At 46.4% G+C, this 15,403-nt stretch overlaps 1 protein-coding gene across 3 annotated transcripts in view; it reads right to left on the bottom strand.

The window, feature by feature from the left end:
• Positions 1–15,403, bottom strand: part of LOC115079264 (mucin-5AC-like) — a 264,061-nt gene that overhangs the window by 82,018 nt on the left and 166,640 nt on the right. For all 3 annotated transcript variants that reach the window (XM_029582610.1, XM_029582612.1, XM_029582611.1), the window contains exons 22-23: positions 13,044–13,154; positions 1,510–1,689 (exon numbers count right to left, since the gene is read on the bottom strand). In XM_029582610.1, the coding sequence (XP_029438470.1) occupies positions 1,510–1,689; positions 13,044–13,154 (291 nt within the window). The remainder of the gene's footprint in view (positions 1–1,509; positions 1,690–13,043; positions 13,155–15,403) is intronic.

Raw genomic sequence — 15,403 nt, 5'->3', positions numbered from 1 at the left:
TGCTACTTCATATAATATGTTACCTGCAGTCACTATAAAAATCTTGACATGAAGCCTCAAAAAGAAGCATTCATTCTTCGACTAGACTCAAATGAGTAATGGAACTCCTGCTTAAATTATGCATGGGGTTGGAAATTTTAATAATACGTTTGAACTAGTCACTAAAGAAGAAGTTCTGCCCTCACCCTCAATTAGCTAGTATTAATAGTGGTTCCTTTGCCACCCAATTTTGCTTCCAGAATGGTCACAAATTGCCCAGCCTCCACCATGTAAAGCACTTCGTCTCACCCTCATGGATCACTGAGAAGCGTGCCAGATAATTAAGGCTACAACAGACTCTAAAGGAGTTGAGTTTGGAGCATAATGGTGTGAATTTACAGTGCTAGGCAGATAATTTTATCAAGTAATCCAGGAATAGTAATATTTTTTGTTATTTCAGTTCCTTAGCTCCACGCATTGCTCGCATGATTACCTTTTTAAGTGCAAAATTTAATAGGCAGGCTATAATCACATGGGGGTTACCAGCTGCTTCCTGTCTCTGGACTAACCTGTGAGCATGCATGATACAGCCACACTCATCTCAAATGTGGACAGCCTCTTCCCAAGGTAAGAATGATGCCCACAGATGAACATCGCCGAGAGTGGCCCATGAGGCCTGGATGCTGCCATGATCGGATTCCCCCTGAGGCTGCCTACACACGCGCACAGCGCCAATACTTAAAGGGCCTATGGCAGGAAAGGATTTCCCTATGTAAGGCATTCCCATTCAACCCACTGACCCCTCAGCAATGGGTCTCCTGCCTAGTGCTCCTGGCTATTGCTTCTGCTGTCTTTCCTGTGTCTCAGGATTACTCTGTTCCAGTGTTCCTGCGTCCAGCCTTGCCTCACCCAGCCTATCTCTTCATCCCAGCCTCGTTCAGTCTCATGTGCCCTTGTCCACCCCTGACCTGATCTCCTGATATTGATTTCTTGCACTGGACCTGACCACACTTGCCTGCTGCCTGGACCTATCTTCTTGTATTGGACCTGACCATGCTTGTTTGCCACCTGTTCTGACTTTCTTGCTGTCACTACTGCCCTAGGGTCCCGCCTAATTCCTGCAGGTTGCCAGAACCCAAGGGATCAGCCTGGGGGGATGCGGCCAATATAGATGAAGTTCCAGTCTGTCCCGCTTCAAGATGCATTCACCAGCTGTTGGCATAGGCCTCGTAGGTTCACCTATGAAGCTGCATCAACTATGCCACAACACTAAGGGCTCACTCCCATGCCACTCATCACGCAAAATCTTCTGCTGGGTCCATGAGCAATTTTATTTAACACAGAAATAAAGCACTTTATCAGCATAGCAATTGGAAGTCCTAAGAATATAAAACTCCTTGCAGAGATTTAGTTTGGAAATCCTGAACTTACTACAGAATACATATACACATTGTGTTTCTAACTGCTATATTCTCTTTTCTGCTGATATCAATCTGAGATATGGGGCTTCTAGAGGAATGCATGACTTACCCGAAAGTAAGAGTCCAGTTTAATGTACACAGTGGTCTTTTTGTCCCAAATGAGCATTAGGCCATTGCTGGTCTCAATTATTATATAAAGTCCCCAAGAGTATATTCTGTAAGGGATGGTTATTCCATAGTGTCTTTTCTGCATCTCATATTTTCCATTGTACAGTTTTATCTCTACATCCTAGAAGGAAGGAAGGAAGACCCTTAAAATAATAAAATAAATAAAAAAGTAATGTCATTCTCTTGTGTACTTCTCAATTCCCACGGTTTACATTCAAGATTACAAATAATTTTCTGATACAAAAGGCATAGTTAGGGATTAGTCCAGTGGCATAATAGTATATACTTTGAAGAAATTAAATCCAGTCCATCTTTCAACTTAGATTTCTTCTTATCAAGCTAACTAGGGCTAGTGATCTGGATATTTTAGTTATAACCTCTTGGAGAATCAAAACTATAAGATTTCTAGTAACAACTGTGGACTGTTCCAAGAGCAAGTCTAGAAATAGCTCTGTAGAGAACTGCACAAGGGAGGTGTATGTGGGAGAAAACGCAGAAAATATTAGATGACAACCATCATAACCTTGCAATGAGAGATGGACAGGAGGAAGTATAGCTTTGCATGAAAGGGTACAAGAAAGATATTAGATGTCAGATAAGTGATGATGTCCTGACAGGAGCCAACTGTGCAGTTCTGAAGGAGCAGAATACTAGCTATTGGTATATCAAAGCTGCTTGAATGGAAGTTTGCCTACTGCCAGTTTCATTTTTGAATGCTGATACTGCAGGATGAAAACTAGTACTAAAAATGTTTAGCATGTGAATGAGTAAAAATGTTACATTATTGACATTTAACAAGCGATACAATATTATTTAAGGTGTGCATGTAAATTTTTTTTTAAAAAGGCTCCAGTAGTGTGATTACTCTACTATCAAGCACAGAACCCTGAAAATACACGGTGTTACAAAAGCTTCTCCTCATCATCACCAGGCCAGTCCAATCAGACTTCATCAATAATTATTGATGAAGTCCGATTCTCCATTGGTAATTCACCATTGGTGTTTCTTGCTTCTGTGTATGTATACAGCTTTAATGCTCTGTTAGATTAATTTTTACCATGTGCTTCATTTTGCCAACATAATATTCTATATTTGAGCACTGTATTGAATAGATCACAAAACATGATCTGCAGTTGGCAAAACAGGTCAATTTTAAAAGCATTACTCTCCCATAAACAGCCATATATGCGTATATGTGTGAAATGCGGAAGTGCATGTATTTTCAAAAGAGCAAACTATGCACGTCTACACTCATGCACGCATTCCCTAACTCGTGTACAAAGGGGGCATAAAAAGGGGTGGGGAATGGGCATGGTCTGGGCGGGGCCATACCTACACACGTAATGACCCATTTCTATTCCGCCTTATGCGCTGACATGAGTGTAATTAGGCACACAAACTTGCTACCGGGGGTTTATGTGCACAGCACCCAACACTCTTAACCTCTTGTTTTCTGTCAGGCCACCTTCTGTCGTCAAGTGGAAGCAGCAACTGACAGTGGAGAGGAGGTGTTGACTTCCAAGGCTGACTATGAGCTATTGGGGGCAGATTAGAAGGGGAGCAGTAGTGACATCTTTAGAGGGATTAGAGATAGCAAGATACACTTTTCTACCCAAATGACTGTAATCACTGCATGGGTACTCATGGCTTTAAGGCGCAGGAGAGAGAGAGAAGAGAGGAGCAGGAGGAGGAGAAGGTATCCCTCACACAGAGTCTACAAGACACGGACTTAGTTTTTAGACCTGTCAGAAGAGGAAGTCATGTGTAGGTTCAGGTTTAATGAGGAAACCATACAGTACCTATGCCAGCAGTTACAGGAAGACCTAGAACTCACCAGCCAGAGGGACCATGCCTTGCCCGCCCATCTTAAGATCACTACTGCCCTAGAATGTTTTGCTACAAGCACCTTCCAAACTCCTCGTGGGGTCACGGTCAACATAAGCCAGTCTGCCACCTCTATGTGCATCAATCAGGTACTGGGTGCCTTGCTAAGGAGAACACAACACTATATCTCCTTCCCTCAGAACAGACAGCATCATGACAAATCATGCAGGATTTTTATCAGGTTGCACACTTTCCCTTTGTCCTGGGGGCGAATGATTACATATACATCCCTAGAAGGGCACTAGGGGGAGATGAGGCCAAGTACTGAAACAGCAAGGGCTTCCATTCCCTCAATATGCAGGTGGTCACAATGCAAAGAGCATCATCCTGGATGTTGTTCCCAACTACCCTGGATCCAGTCATGATGCCTACATCCTCTCGCAGGCAGGAATTCATGACCGCTTCCAAGAAACAATCTATTGATAACACCATATCCCAAACAACCTCACCAGGGGGATCCTGCATCTATTTGTGGCCAGCTAGGCCTGGTGTAAACCTCCAACCCAGTCTAATCCCATAATGTCCAGTCTAAACTCAAAGGCTTTATAACTGTTCTGCTGTGGTTTCTCCCTTACAGGTGACAAGAGGCTATCCCCTCAAAACCTGGCTCATGATCCCTGTAGCCACCCCACAGAGTGTAGCAGAGGTGCAATACTACAAGGCCCAACTGATGACCAGAGGAATCAAGAGAACCTTCGGCCTACTCAAAACACGCTTTGGCTCCCTGGACAGAGCTGGGGGATGCCTCCTCTACAACCCATCTAAAGTTTGTCAGATCTTCCTAGCCTACTTTATGCTACATAACTTGGCCAAAATCAGATGCATGCCTCTTCCAGAGGGACAACCAGAGAATACAGATGAGGAAGAGGAACAACAGCTCAGTCAGGAGGAATTGCAAATTATACATTGCCACAGTCAAAGACAAGCAATACAAGAAAAGAACACTCTGATACAAATATATTTTCATTGGTGATTAATGAGCTTTTATTTACAGTGATTTCTCTTTTGTGCAGAAACAAATAAAGTTAATGTCTATTTTGGCCACCTTTACAAATGTGTGATTTGGCAGGGGCTTGGGGTAGGGCCTCTCTGGGCACCCTCCTTCTCAATATTGGTCCCTCAAAGAGCACAGGACCAGGCTCCTAAGGAAGTTGGCTGCTGGAGGATATACCAGGTCTGGATGGTGCAGCTGGTGGTGGCTGTGGCTGGCAGGGGACCAATCTTGGCAGCACCTCCCTCCAGACAGCTGTCAGCTCATGCAGCTCCTCTCAGATGCCATGCAATTCATGGTGTAGCCCTTCTGCCTCCACTTGCATTGCTATCCAGATGCCATGGTGTTCTGGCTGCAGGGCCCACACCTCCTCCAGAAGACAGGCATTCAGGAAGATGAGGTGGTGCTCAGCTGGGCGTAGCTCCACCTCTTCCTGGTCCCCACCTTCCTCCTCTGTTGTGGCTTCTATCTCCCTTCTTGTTCTACTTTCTCCTCTGGCTCATCCTCTGGCTCTTCATGTGGCTCATCCACGTTCCCCAATGGTCGGGGCATCTGGAGCCACCTCCTCCTCCCTCAGAAGAGTCCCGGAGTTGGTGGATGCGGTGCCAAGGACATTGCAGCCCACGGACATTGCAGCCCACTTGGCCCCAGCTGATCCTCCTGGCAGCCCACTGAAAGAGGGAAAACAGTACCAGGTTTAGTTATACATCATAGGTGTGTGTGTATATCTGGAGTTTCCATGTGCACAAGTAGTACAGTGGCCCAAGGGCTCTTTCAGCACCTCAGATATGAGAATGAAAATATATTACATGTTTCTCTTCCAAACCTAGCTTCCCTCCCAATACACAAATTTACTGATCCTGCCTAGCTGCTGAGGGTAGCATCTACCTGTAGTCACTCTTTTCAAGAGTAGCTTCTTGCCTATAAATGTGCAGCCCTGCAATCCCATATCTCATATGCAAGGAATAGGGTGGATTACAAATAGGATTTAGGAACTGTCCAATTAGCCAGGCCGGGAGTGAAAAGGAAAATCAACATCACTAGGTCATGTGGCCATACAGATCAGTATGTGAGGGCCAAATACAGTAGGATGCTAGATACAGCATACATATCCAACAATCCCATAGTGTAGTGCCTGAGACAACAGACCTGAGCCACTGTAGTCAAGGGGTGAATCATCCTCCGTATCCAAGAGGGATTTGCTTTAGGTGCCCAACCTATACACCATGTAGAAAGTTATCTCTTGACATACAGTAGGACAACAAATCTTAGAGACAGTGCTTTCCCTGCTGCTGCTGTTGCTGGGAGGTGTCCAAATACACCACCCCACTCATGGTGGACTCTGCAATGGTGGATAACAGCAGTCGCTCCGCCGCTGTGAAGCTTATGTGGGTGTCCAGCCCCTCTGCTTCAGCCATGACTTGCTTCCTCTTGACCGAATGCTGAAGGTCACACCACTTGTGGCACAGATCCCCCACACTTTGGCTGTTTTTAAATACAGCATTTATCCGGGCCCTGATTTTCTCCCAGACTTGTTCCTATTGATAGGATTCCACTCGTTTGGAGGCAGAGCCATATAGATCCTTGTAGTTCTTCTTCATTACCTCCTTTACAAGCATACCCACCTGTCTTGGGAGAAAATTGGGCTTCCGATTGTTGGCCCTGAGACATGGTGGCATGAATACAAAAGGGCCAACCAGGACACATTTATATGGTTGAAAAGGGACATAGTGGGCCGGATTTTAAAAGGGTTATGCGTGTAACTGGGTCTATGTGCGCTGGGCCTATTTTAAAAAGGCCCGGCAATGTGTGTAAAGCCACAGGACGCGTGTAAGTCCTGGGGCTTTACAAAAGGGGCGGTCCGGGGGCAGGGCCAGAGGCCTCCGACAGAGCGGCCATTGCTATGTAGGCCGCGGTTGCTCCTTTTAAAATCTACCCCAGTGTGCATATAGATATGTGCATAGAAGGGTAAATCATGTGTAGAATTGCGCATAAGTAGGTGGGAGTTATGGATGTATAATATACGCATGTAGATATGTGCGTAAATAGGTATGAATTACACACACTACTAATGTAGGGTATGCTATTCTGGAGAGCAACTATTATTCAGAGTAATTGTTAAACAGCTGCTGACAATAGACTTCACATCAACAGCCCGGTGTGAGGCTAGTTCTCAGGATGACCTTCTATAAGATCACTCTTCTAGTCCTTCCCATTAACCATATATGGAAGCGGGAGCAGTGGAGTGTGTGATTTCCTTCTTTTGGGAACTTAGGTGTTTGTCGAACACATAAGCCTGCATTTCCCACTTTTCCAAAATGCAGGTAGGTGTTACAGAGTTACTTTTTTGTGTGGTCTTGGAAGAGATGTCCTTAGGTCATCCTTTAGAAGACTTGCATGGGTTTACCATCTAACAGCTGTGAGCATGGAGAGGACTAGGTAAGGTACAGCTTATAATGAACATAGGGTTTTTAGGACAGCTCTACCCTAGTTTGGTTTTTTTTTTTTTACAGTTTAGGCACATGGGGGATAGAGTGATGGTAATACTACATTTAGAATACTAGGACACTGTTGTTCACACTCTTTATATGTCACGTGAACACTGGTATGAGAAGGGCGGCAGGGTGATGGCAAAGCAGGATCACAGGGCTGGAGAGGAAATTGGGGCTTTCTCTCTTCATAAGGCCTGGTCTTATCTGCACTGGTTAGTCACAGCCTCCTTCTTTCCCCTTCCCCCATACCCTGAATTACTATATTCATCCTTTTACCCTTATTTGTGTGAACAACATTCACAGAGGCAGCAAGGGCAGGTGTGAGAGCCAGAGATGGAAGGCAACATAGTCAGAAGTGTGTAAAGCAATGGGCCACAGTGCCATTCAAGAGCTCTACTGTTTCAGACTACTACTAAGTCCCTCACTTTTGTGTGTGCGCGCTGTGTTGTGCAGTATAAGCCCCTTCCTGTTCTTCTACCAGCAATACAGGGTGAGAACAAGGGGGAAGGGGATGAAGGTTTGATAGCCGCGAGATGCACAGCCCTCCAGGTTGCCTTCTTAAGCCTGCTAAGAGGTGGTAGAACAGCAGTACTGCCCATTTGCCCACTAAATAGGCCCTAGTCACTTCTAAAGAAAGGATACAAACATATGCACACCTGGTCTCCTGGCATATGCGTCTCCCTCCCTTCTGAACTCCATCATTGTCTTTCTCACCGTCCTAGTTCACTAATGTTTTCTCTATACATGAGTAGCTGTATTCCACATTTGAAGTGGTGGAATGCTTTCTGGGTCACTGCAGAAATGTGTAAATGAAGATTGCAATGCTAATGTATTTAAGGTTTATTTTTTTCAGGTGCATATCTATGCTATTGCTCATCGCAGCTGGATGTGGAGATGGTGATTGAGATGCAGACCTTCCTTCCAATGCAGATGCTTCGCATGCCTACACACCTATTCTTCTGGCAGATGGCTCTTCCTCCTTGACCGTTGCCACATTTCTTGAAGGTGAAATAAACTACCTGAACTCATAATACATGTGTGGAGCATTTAATTTGGCAGTCAGTTTTTCCTTTGGAAGTTCTTTCTTTCTCACTATGTACTCCCTCTCCCAAATATCCTTCCAACCTCACCCCCACTCCCCCCTTCCTCCTATGACTGCATACGCAATAAACGGCCAGGTGAATGCCGTGTTATCAAAATGTGCTATCGAACTATGTACATAGCCCAAAATAGAAAGGAAACGGGGAGAGGCTATCTAGGGACCAAAATAGTATACAAAAAAAAAATTCCCCAGGGAGTTATCGAGGCAGATAGGAGGGTGCTCATTATGGTGGCATCCTGCTACCCAGGACCCTTACAGCTGCCCCCAGCAGCTGTAGGGCCCATAGGTGCACGTCCAACATCCCAAGCACCCTCCTTTGGTAGGCATGCAAAGCTCTCTGTTCTGCTACCATTCCCCTCAGGTAAGCATGAAATTCTCACCTTGTCAGAGGCTCATTATCAGGAGCCTCTTGGCTGCTGAGCCGGGGGAGGGGGGGTGGCAGAGTAAGCAGAGGGCCATGCATGCCTACCTCAGCCATCAAAGCCTTACCCATCTGGGTCTATGAGTCCTTAACTCCCTGGGCAAAACAGGGAGGAGGCCCTTCAGGAATGGGAATGGGTTGTGAGCCAGCTGCAGGCCCTGGGTGCATCTCCTGCACGAGGGGTGGCTCGATTGCCACCGTTTCCTCCATAGATGGAAACGGAAATGGGGGAGGAGCAGCTACTGCAGGTGTAGGGGCTGGTGCTTCCTCCTCCACTTCTTCCTGAGGTTCAGCCTCTTCAGCAGCACCTTAAAACAAAAGCATGTGTGAGAATGATGTCCAGTTAAATGTAGAGATACATGTTATGTATATGTGGACGTTGGCCAGTAGGCTAGAAGAAACTTACTACCAGCCCCATTCCACTCAGCACCCAACCGATCGAGCCACTGCCTCTTTCTGAGGCACAGCCACCGGACCTTCTTTTTCAGGTCCTCAATCTGTGGGAAAGAAATAGGAAGATAACACTGAGTGAGCTCTGTAGCTGATTATGGGACCTCCATACTGGTATGTGACGATGATTGCTACTACTAGGCGATTTCAGTTGTTGCTCTTGCCTATCCATTAATGCACATAGATGTGGTGTGCTGACACATGCACCTACAGTATTCATGAACATTTAGCCTCCATGAAGAACCATGATACCCCAATTCACTAGTCGTCTAGCTGTGCAGTACAACTAGTAGGAATATCCTTGTGGAGTACCAAGAACCCTGCAACTGGTCCTCATCTATGCCTTCTCAATGTATTCTTAATGGTTGCTCTCCTATAGCTCTGTGCTTCTCAAATCAGTCTTTGGGGCACACCTAGGCATGATGATTTTCTAGACATCCTCTAGGAACTTGCATGCTCATGAGTAGAAGAGAATGGCAGTTGGGCATGTCAGACTGTCTCATGCATAGTAATCGTGACTATCCTGAAAACCTGACTGCCTAGGTGTCTCCTGAGGACTGGCTTGCAAGGTATTGCTTGAAATATCAGCATTTATATTCCCTGGGTTAGTTAGTACCATCTCTTCCTTACAGCATTAGTATACTTGTGCCTCTAAGACTTCAATCATTCCATGTAAATCTGGCCTACTATAAAGCAATGAACATCCATGCTAATAATGTCAGGTTTAACCATTACACTCTCCACACATACCCATTTAATATAACACTATATGGTAGCCACTTGCACCTCCCCCCCATGCATAAGCGTAACTTGACACCTCCACAGTGCCCCCTTATGCACTAGCTTAGATAATCACAGTAACCACATTCAACTTACCCCTGGATGGTAAGAGGCCCGCTGGTTAAAGCTCATCTGCAGCTCCCTCCATGCCCTTCTCATCTGCTGCAGATTTTTCTGCCAGCTCTGCAATGGGAACAGCTTTGCCTCCTAAACCACCATCAGGGATGCCAGATGGGCGATGTCCCTGGTGGTGACATTAGGTTGCCTTGCTCTTGCTGGCATTTTGTCAATTCTCAACAAGGGACAGGAAGTCCCACTCTCGTGTTTGTATGCACGTACAACAGCACGCGTGTCTAGAACACATGCACATAGAAGTATACACATATACGTGCTTACTTGGCAAACAAAACATAAGCGTATTTTACATTGTACGTAGTATGTGTGAGAACAATGCAAAATATTTTTGGCAGAAAGGATGGTGGAAGTGTGGAATGTCCTCCTGAGATGGGTGGTGATGGCTAAAACAGTAAAAGAATTTAAGAGGGCATGTGATAAGCACAGAGGATCTTTAGTTGCTAAAAGTGTAGAGATCAGAAAACACTAATTAGTGGAATAATTACGTGTTCATAGCGCTGGACTTGCCTGATTCAGAAATGGGTACTGGGATTAAGAGAATATTTGGAAAATAGGTTAATATGAAATGTTAGAAATCCTAGTGAAAATTGCAGCCTGTCAGAATACCCAACCACAGACATGAATGTGTTTGGATATTCTGGCAATTCTGACAGACTACAATTGCAGAATCAACTAGCAGTTGGGTCTATCTGGTAGGCTGCAAATTCTATAAAAACTAGAAGTCCTAGTAGAAATACATGTGTTCACATAGCCACAATGTGAATCTCACCACCATCATCTCTAACCAACTGATAGACCACAATGCCTCTTCCGTCGACCACTGGCCCTATGCCTACTGCATTTGGCATAGAGCTCCCTATCCAGAGAGACTGGCATCGGTGGTAACTACTATCCAATTCAGAATTTTCAAGTCCACTCCATGACCTAACTGGTCTCGACCAAGCCACCATGAGAGACTGGACCTAGCTATCTCCATAAGAGGTAGTGGCAGATGAAACTGCTCTAATAGATTCCACTGGGAAAGCAATGCCCTCTGCAGAGGCCTCATATGAGCAAATGCCCATTGTGGAAGCCACGGAACCAAGAACCTGCAGGTAATCCCAAACCCTGGGGTCCACTCTCTGTAATAAACTGCGATCCTGTCTCTGCAATTTGCAAAGGCATTCCCCGGTGAGAAACATTTTCCCGATCTTGGTGTTGAAACATGCCCCCAGGAACTCCAATACCTGAGTAGGGGTAAGACGACTGTTTGACAGATTCACTACCCAAACCTGTGATCTTCTGCTGCAGCCTGTCTGCAAAGCACCTCTGACTTTGCTCGAATAAGCCAATTGTCCAGATATGGGTGAACTAGAATGCCCTCCTTCCTGAGAGCTGCTGCCACCACCACAACCATCACCTTGGTGAAGGTCCTCAGAGCAATCGCCAACCCGAACAGAAGGGCGCAAAATTGAAAATGTGCCCCGAGAATCATAAACCTCAAGAACCTCTGATGATCCAGTTGGATCGCTATGTGCAAGTATGCCTCGGTTAAATCTAGGGAAGCCAAGAACTCCCCTTTGCGCACCGCTGCAATGACCAATGACCAATGAGTTTGGTCTCCATCCGAAAATGAGGAACTTTGAGAGCCACGTTCACCTTTTTTAAGTTCAAAATTGGGCAGAAGGTCCCCTCCTTTTTTGGGACTATCTTCCCATCCCTCGCTCATCTATTGAGAAGGGGACAATGGCTCCCAGCAAATGTGAACGGTTGATGGTTTCCTGTACCACTCGCCTTTTGGTCATGAAAACGGAAGGAGAGACCATGAACAAATCCTTTAGTGGATGAGATAATTCTAAAGTGTAACCTTGGTCCATTGTGATCTTTGCCCACTCCTCATAAAAAAGAGTCAACCGACTCCCTATAGCTGGCACCAAGGAGTGGAATGGCCTCACTTCATTGGTTGGACTTGGATCCACCAGCACCCTGGCTGGAATCATCTCTGTTCGGTTTTCAACCTCGAAAGGACGGGTTCCAGGACTGCTGTCTCCCAGTGCCTTGCCTCTGGGCACCCAAATCACTTGCGAGCCCTCCAGGCTCTTGCTGCCTCCCCAACCCCTCCCCCAGAGAGGCAGTGGGAACAAACACCGGCATGGGACAACCGCACGATGTGCACTTACTGCTGCGTGGCATGACTCCTGCCTGCTCGACCACATGAGGAGGCAGCTGCCCAAAGGACTCCAGAAAAACGATGAGAGAGCTGCTGCAACTGTGCCCCTGCAAAGCAGCTATACCAATTTTCCTGGGTCGAACGACACTTACAAGAAAAAAAAACCCTTTAAAGTCACTTCCCTTGAAGCTGAAGAGAGGCAGCAGGTTCCACAAGTCCTCCTGAGGGAGAGGGAACTGGCCCCACCAGTTGCCTATCCCCGGCGGCGAAAGGAATGAGCTATATAAGGGTCCCCAACCCCCTGCTTGTCCACTTCAGCACCAGGAGGGTTGATCCCACGAGGACCTACCAACCTCCTGGGAGGAAATCCTCTATCTCTTCTTCTTTTTTTTTTTTTTTTTAACTAATTTCCAGACTGCAGGTTTTGCACCTCTTCTATCTGCTGGAGACAGAGAAATACTGTGGGTCTGCAGGTGGCACACCAGGTTATGATGTAGTGTCAGCAAAACTTTCTCTGTCTCCATCTGCTGGAAGGGAGGCAAAACCCAGGAGTCTGGACTGATCTGGGTACGTACAGGGAACATTAGCTTACTGCATCCCGTGGGGACCACTCATTTTAGCACGCTCATAAAAATAAACTTGCCCCACAATGTAACTCTGACCATAGCATAGGTTTTATTACATTAGCCACATTATATGGTTGGCAGCTGGAATGTTACTTAGCAGTTTGGACAGGATAACTGGTCAGACTGGATGGGCCAGATGGTCTTTATCTGCCATCATTTAGTACCTTTATAAACTATTCTCTGCAAGCTCCACTTTTCCCTGTCTCTTGAAAGAGAACAAGGGTTTATGTAAGGAAGACACAGTTTAATAAACTTGCCATGTACTTATCGCAAGGGCTTCCCTGTAAAAAGAGATGTTCATGTATTCTTTCCAAGCAAGCAGAACTCTTCCAGGAAACTCAAGCTGAATTAAAAAAAATAGAGGCCATCTCAGCATCTGCCCTGAAGAACAGACTCATTCCTATGTTGGGGGGGTGTCCAAGCTGTGTCAAGGTAGTATAATTACCCCTAGGAAGATTCGAATCATCTTGGAACATGTTCTGGGTGCGATGCCACAGATAATGTTTTCTGTTACAATGCTGAAGGTGGAATGATTGCGGTGTCTGTCACAAAGATCCTATAAAAAAGAGAGGAGAAACAAGAAAGAAACTCTAATGTTTAATTCCACTATGTTAAACACCTTCTCCCATGTGCCTATATCTCTCTCAAAAGGACTTACTGCAGCCCCTCTCCCGGGTCCTGGCCCAGCATGCTGAGGGAGGGACTGGGACCAAGAGGGCCATTGGTCAGACATCTATGGAGCCGCTGGGAACTGAGGGCTGTGCTGTGCTCCAGGATGTGCGAGACAGAGCTTGCTTGACTCCCTTGCCTGGCAGAGCAGCCTAGCCTTTCCCTCCACCAAACCTCCCTCAGGAAGCCTTTTCTCACCTGCAAGCTCCTGCACCCTTCTCCAACACCAGAAGGGAAGGATTTGAATGTCTTTTTTCTCCTAGAACAGTGCAGGCTGCAGGTGGGGCTCACAGGGTGTGTGTCTGCGTGTGATTGCATGTGCGTACATGTGTGGTCCCCTCCCCCACCCCCCAATCAAGCTGAAGTAAGCTTCTTGGTTCATTTTGTTAGAGACCTTTTCCCCTTTACAACCCCAACTAAAGCTCGCAAAGGCAAAGCAAGCTTTGTCCAGGAGACCAAGTCTGTGTGAGGTCAGCATAGGCCAAAAGGTCCTCCTCTCTCCCACTCCTCCCTTCCTTGGCTGATTTTAAAAGCCAGATTTCAGGTAGTTTTTGTCCCTTTTCACTTCTCGCACATCTCCCCCACTCTCTCATTCCCTCCTTGTTTTTGGACCTCTAATTTTCTTTGTGTTTTCTCAAACCACTTGGCAAACATTATGCCAAGGAGCACTCCCAAAAGCAGAATGGGAGGAAAGGACCCTACCACCTTCCCCCCCAGTAATAGATGTCCTAAGGGCCACAGGACACAGAACACCAGCCGAGCCCAATAACAACCCAGCAATGGCAGGGACCCCTAATCCCACATACATCTCTCTACTCCTGAGTATTCCCCTGCAGGGAGCCTTTTTACATGACAACCACCCCTGCCTCTACAATAACCATGGTCTCAGTGCAATAGGGGTGTGCATTCGTTTTGAACTTAAATGGAAAACGCAACTTTTTTTTTTTTTTTGACTTAAAAAAAAGATGAGGCGTAAACGATCGGATTTCCAACTTATTCAACATAGCTATGTTGAATACGTTGGAAATCGCGATTGTTGATCTAAATACAAATTTAAACCCCTCACCCTCCTTAATCCCCCCCCCCAAGACTTACCAAAGCTGGCCAAAAGTTCCGTGAGGGTCCGGGAGCGACGCGTGGGGAATCACGTGACGCCGCGTCACTCTGACGTGGCGCCGACGTCACGTGATTCCCCTCGGATTCGCTCCCGGAACCCTCGTTGGGCCCTCCTGACTACAGTGAAAATTCCACTCAGGACCCGGCCCAGTCAACTATTTTTCAAATAAACAGAGCCATTTACCCATAACCCTTGAAACACCAGCATTAAAATCTTAAACTGCGTTTGCATATTAACGGGAAGTCAACTGAAGATCTGTAATAATAAGACAGAAGAAGTGCATTTGAGTCAGCCGAACAAAGTTCTTGCTGCATTGTTCCTAACTGAAGTCTGTGCATTAACCTCTAAGGCCTCCTGACCCCCCCAAGCTGGCCAAAAGTGCCTTTTGGGCCCAACGAGGGTTCCGGGAGCGAACCCGAGGGGAATCACGTGACGCCGCTTCACTCTGACGTGACGCCGACGTCACGTGCTCCTTGCAAAGGAGTTCAGGAATGGCGTCCTGACCCCGCTGGACCACCAGGGAGTTTTGGTAAGTCTTTGGGGGGGGGGATTAAGGCGGGTGAGGGGTTTAAATTTTTATTTGCACATATGGACATAGACTCAACTTATGGAATTCTCCATAAGTCCATATTGACCGCAAATGGGACCCCCATTCGACTTATGGACTTATGAACTTAAACTTTTGGTCTGCACATCCCTACAGTGCAACGCACAGCCCTTCAAACATCTGGGCCTGTTTCGTTTCCTACCACCACGATGGCAGACCTGGTGACCAAGGTGCCTGCCAGCAAGCTAATTGCTATTTACACTAGGCCAGGTCACTTCACTTTTTCCACCCTGGGAGGCATGACACTTAACTTAGTGCCCACTAAAGACAGCCCACCATTATCCCACAGTGCTATTTTACACTGTTTTTGAGCGCAGCACAGGGAGGGACTGCCGTGGGAGTGACCAGCGCTCCCTTAGCAGCGATTACCACCTATGATGAGATAAATTCAGGGATTACAATAATACCCCCT

Source organism: Rhinatrema bivittatum, chromosome 17 (assembly GCF_901001135.1).
Source record: "Rhinatrema bivittatum chromosome 17, aRhiBiv1.1, whole genome shotgun sequence".
NCBI lineage: Eukaryota > Metazoa > Chordata > Amphibia > Gymnophiona > Rhinatrematidae > Rhinatrema > Rhinatrema bivittatum.
Note: the sequence above shows the minus strand (reverse complement) of the source record. Positions and strands in the feature narration are given on the sequence as shown.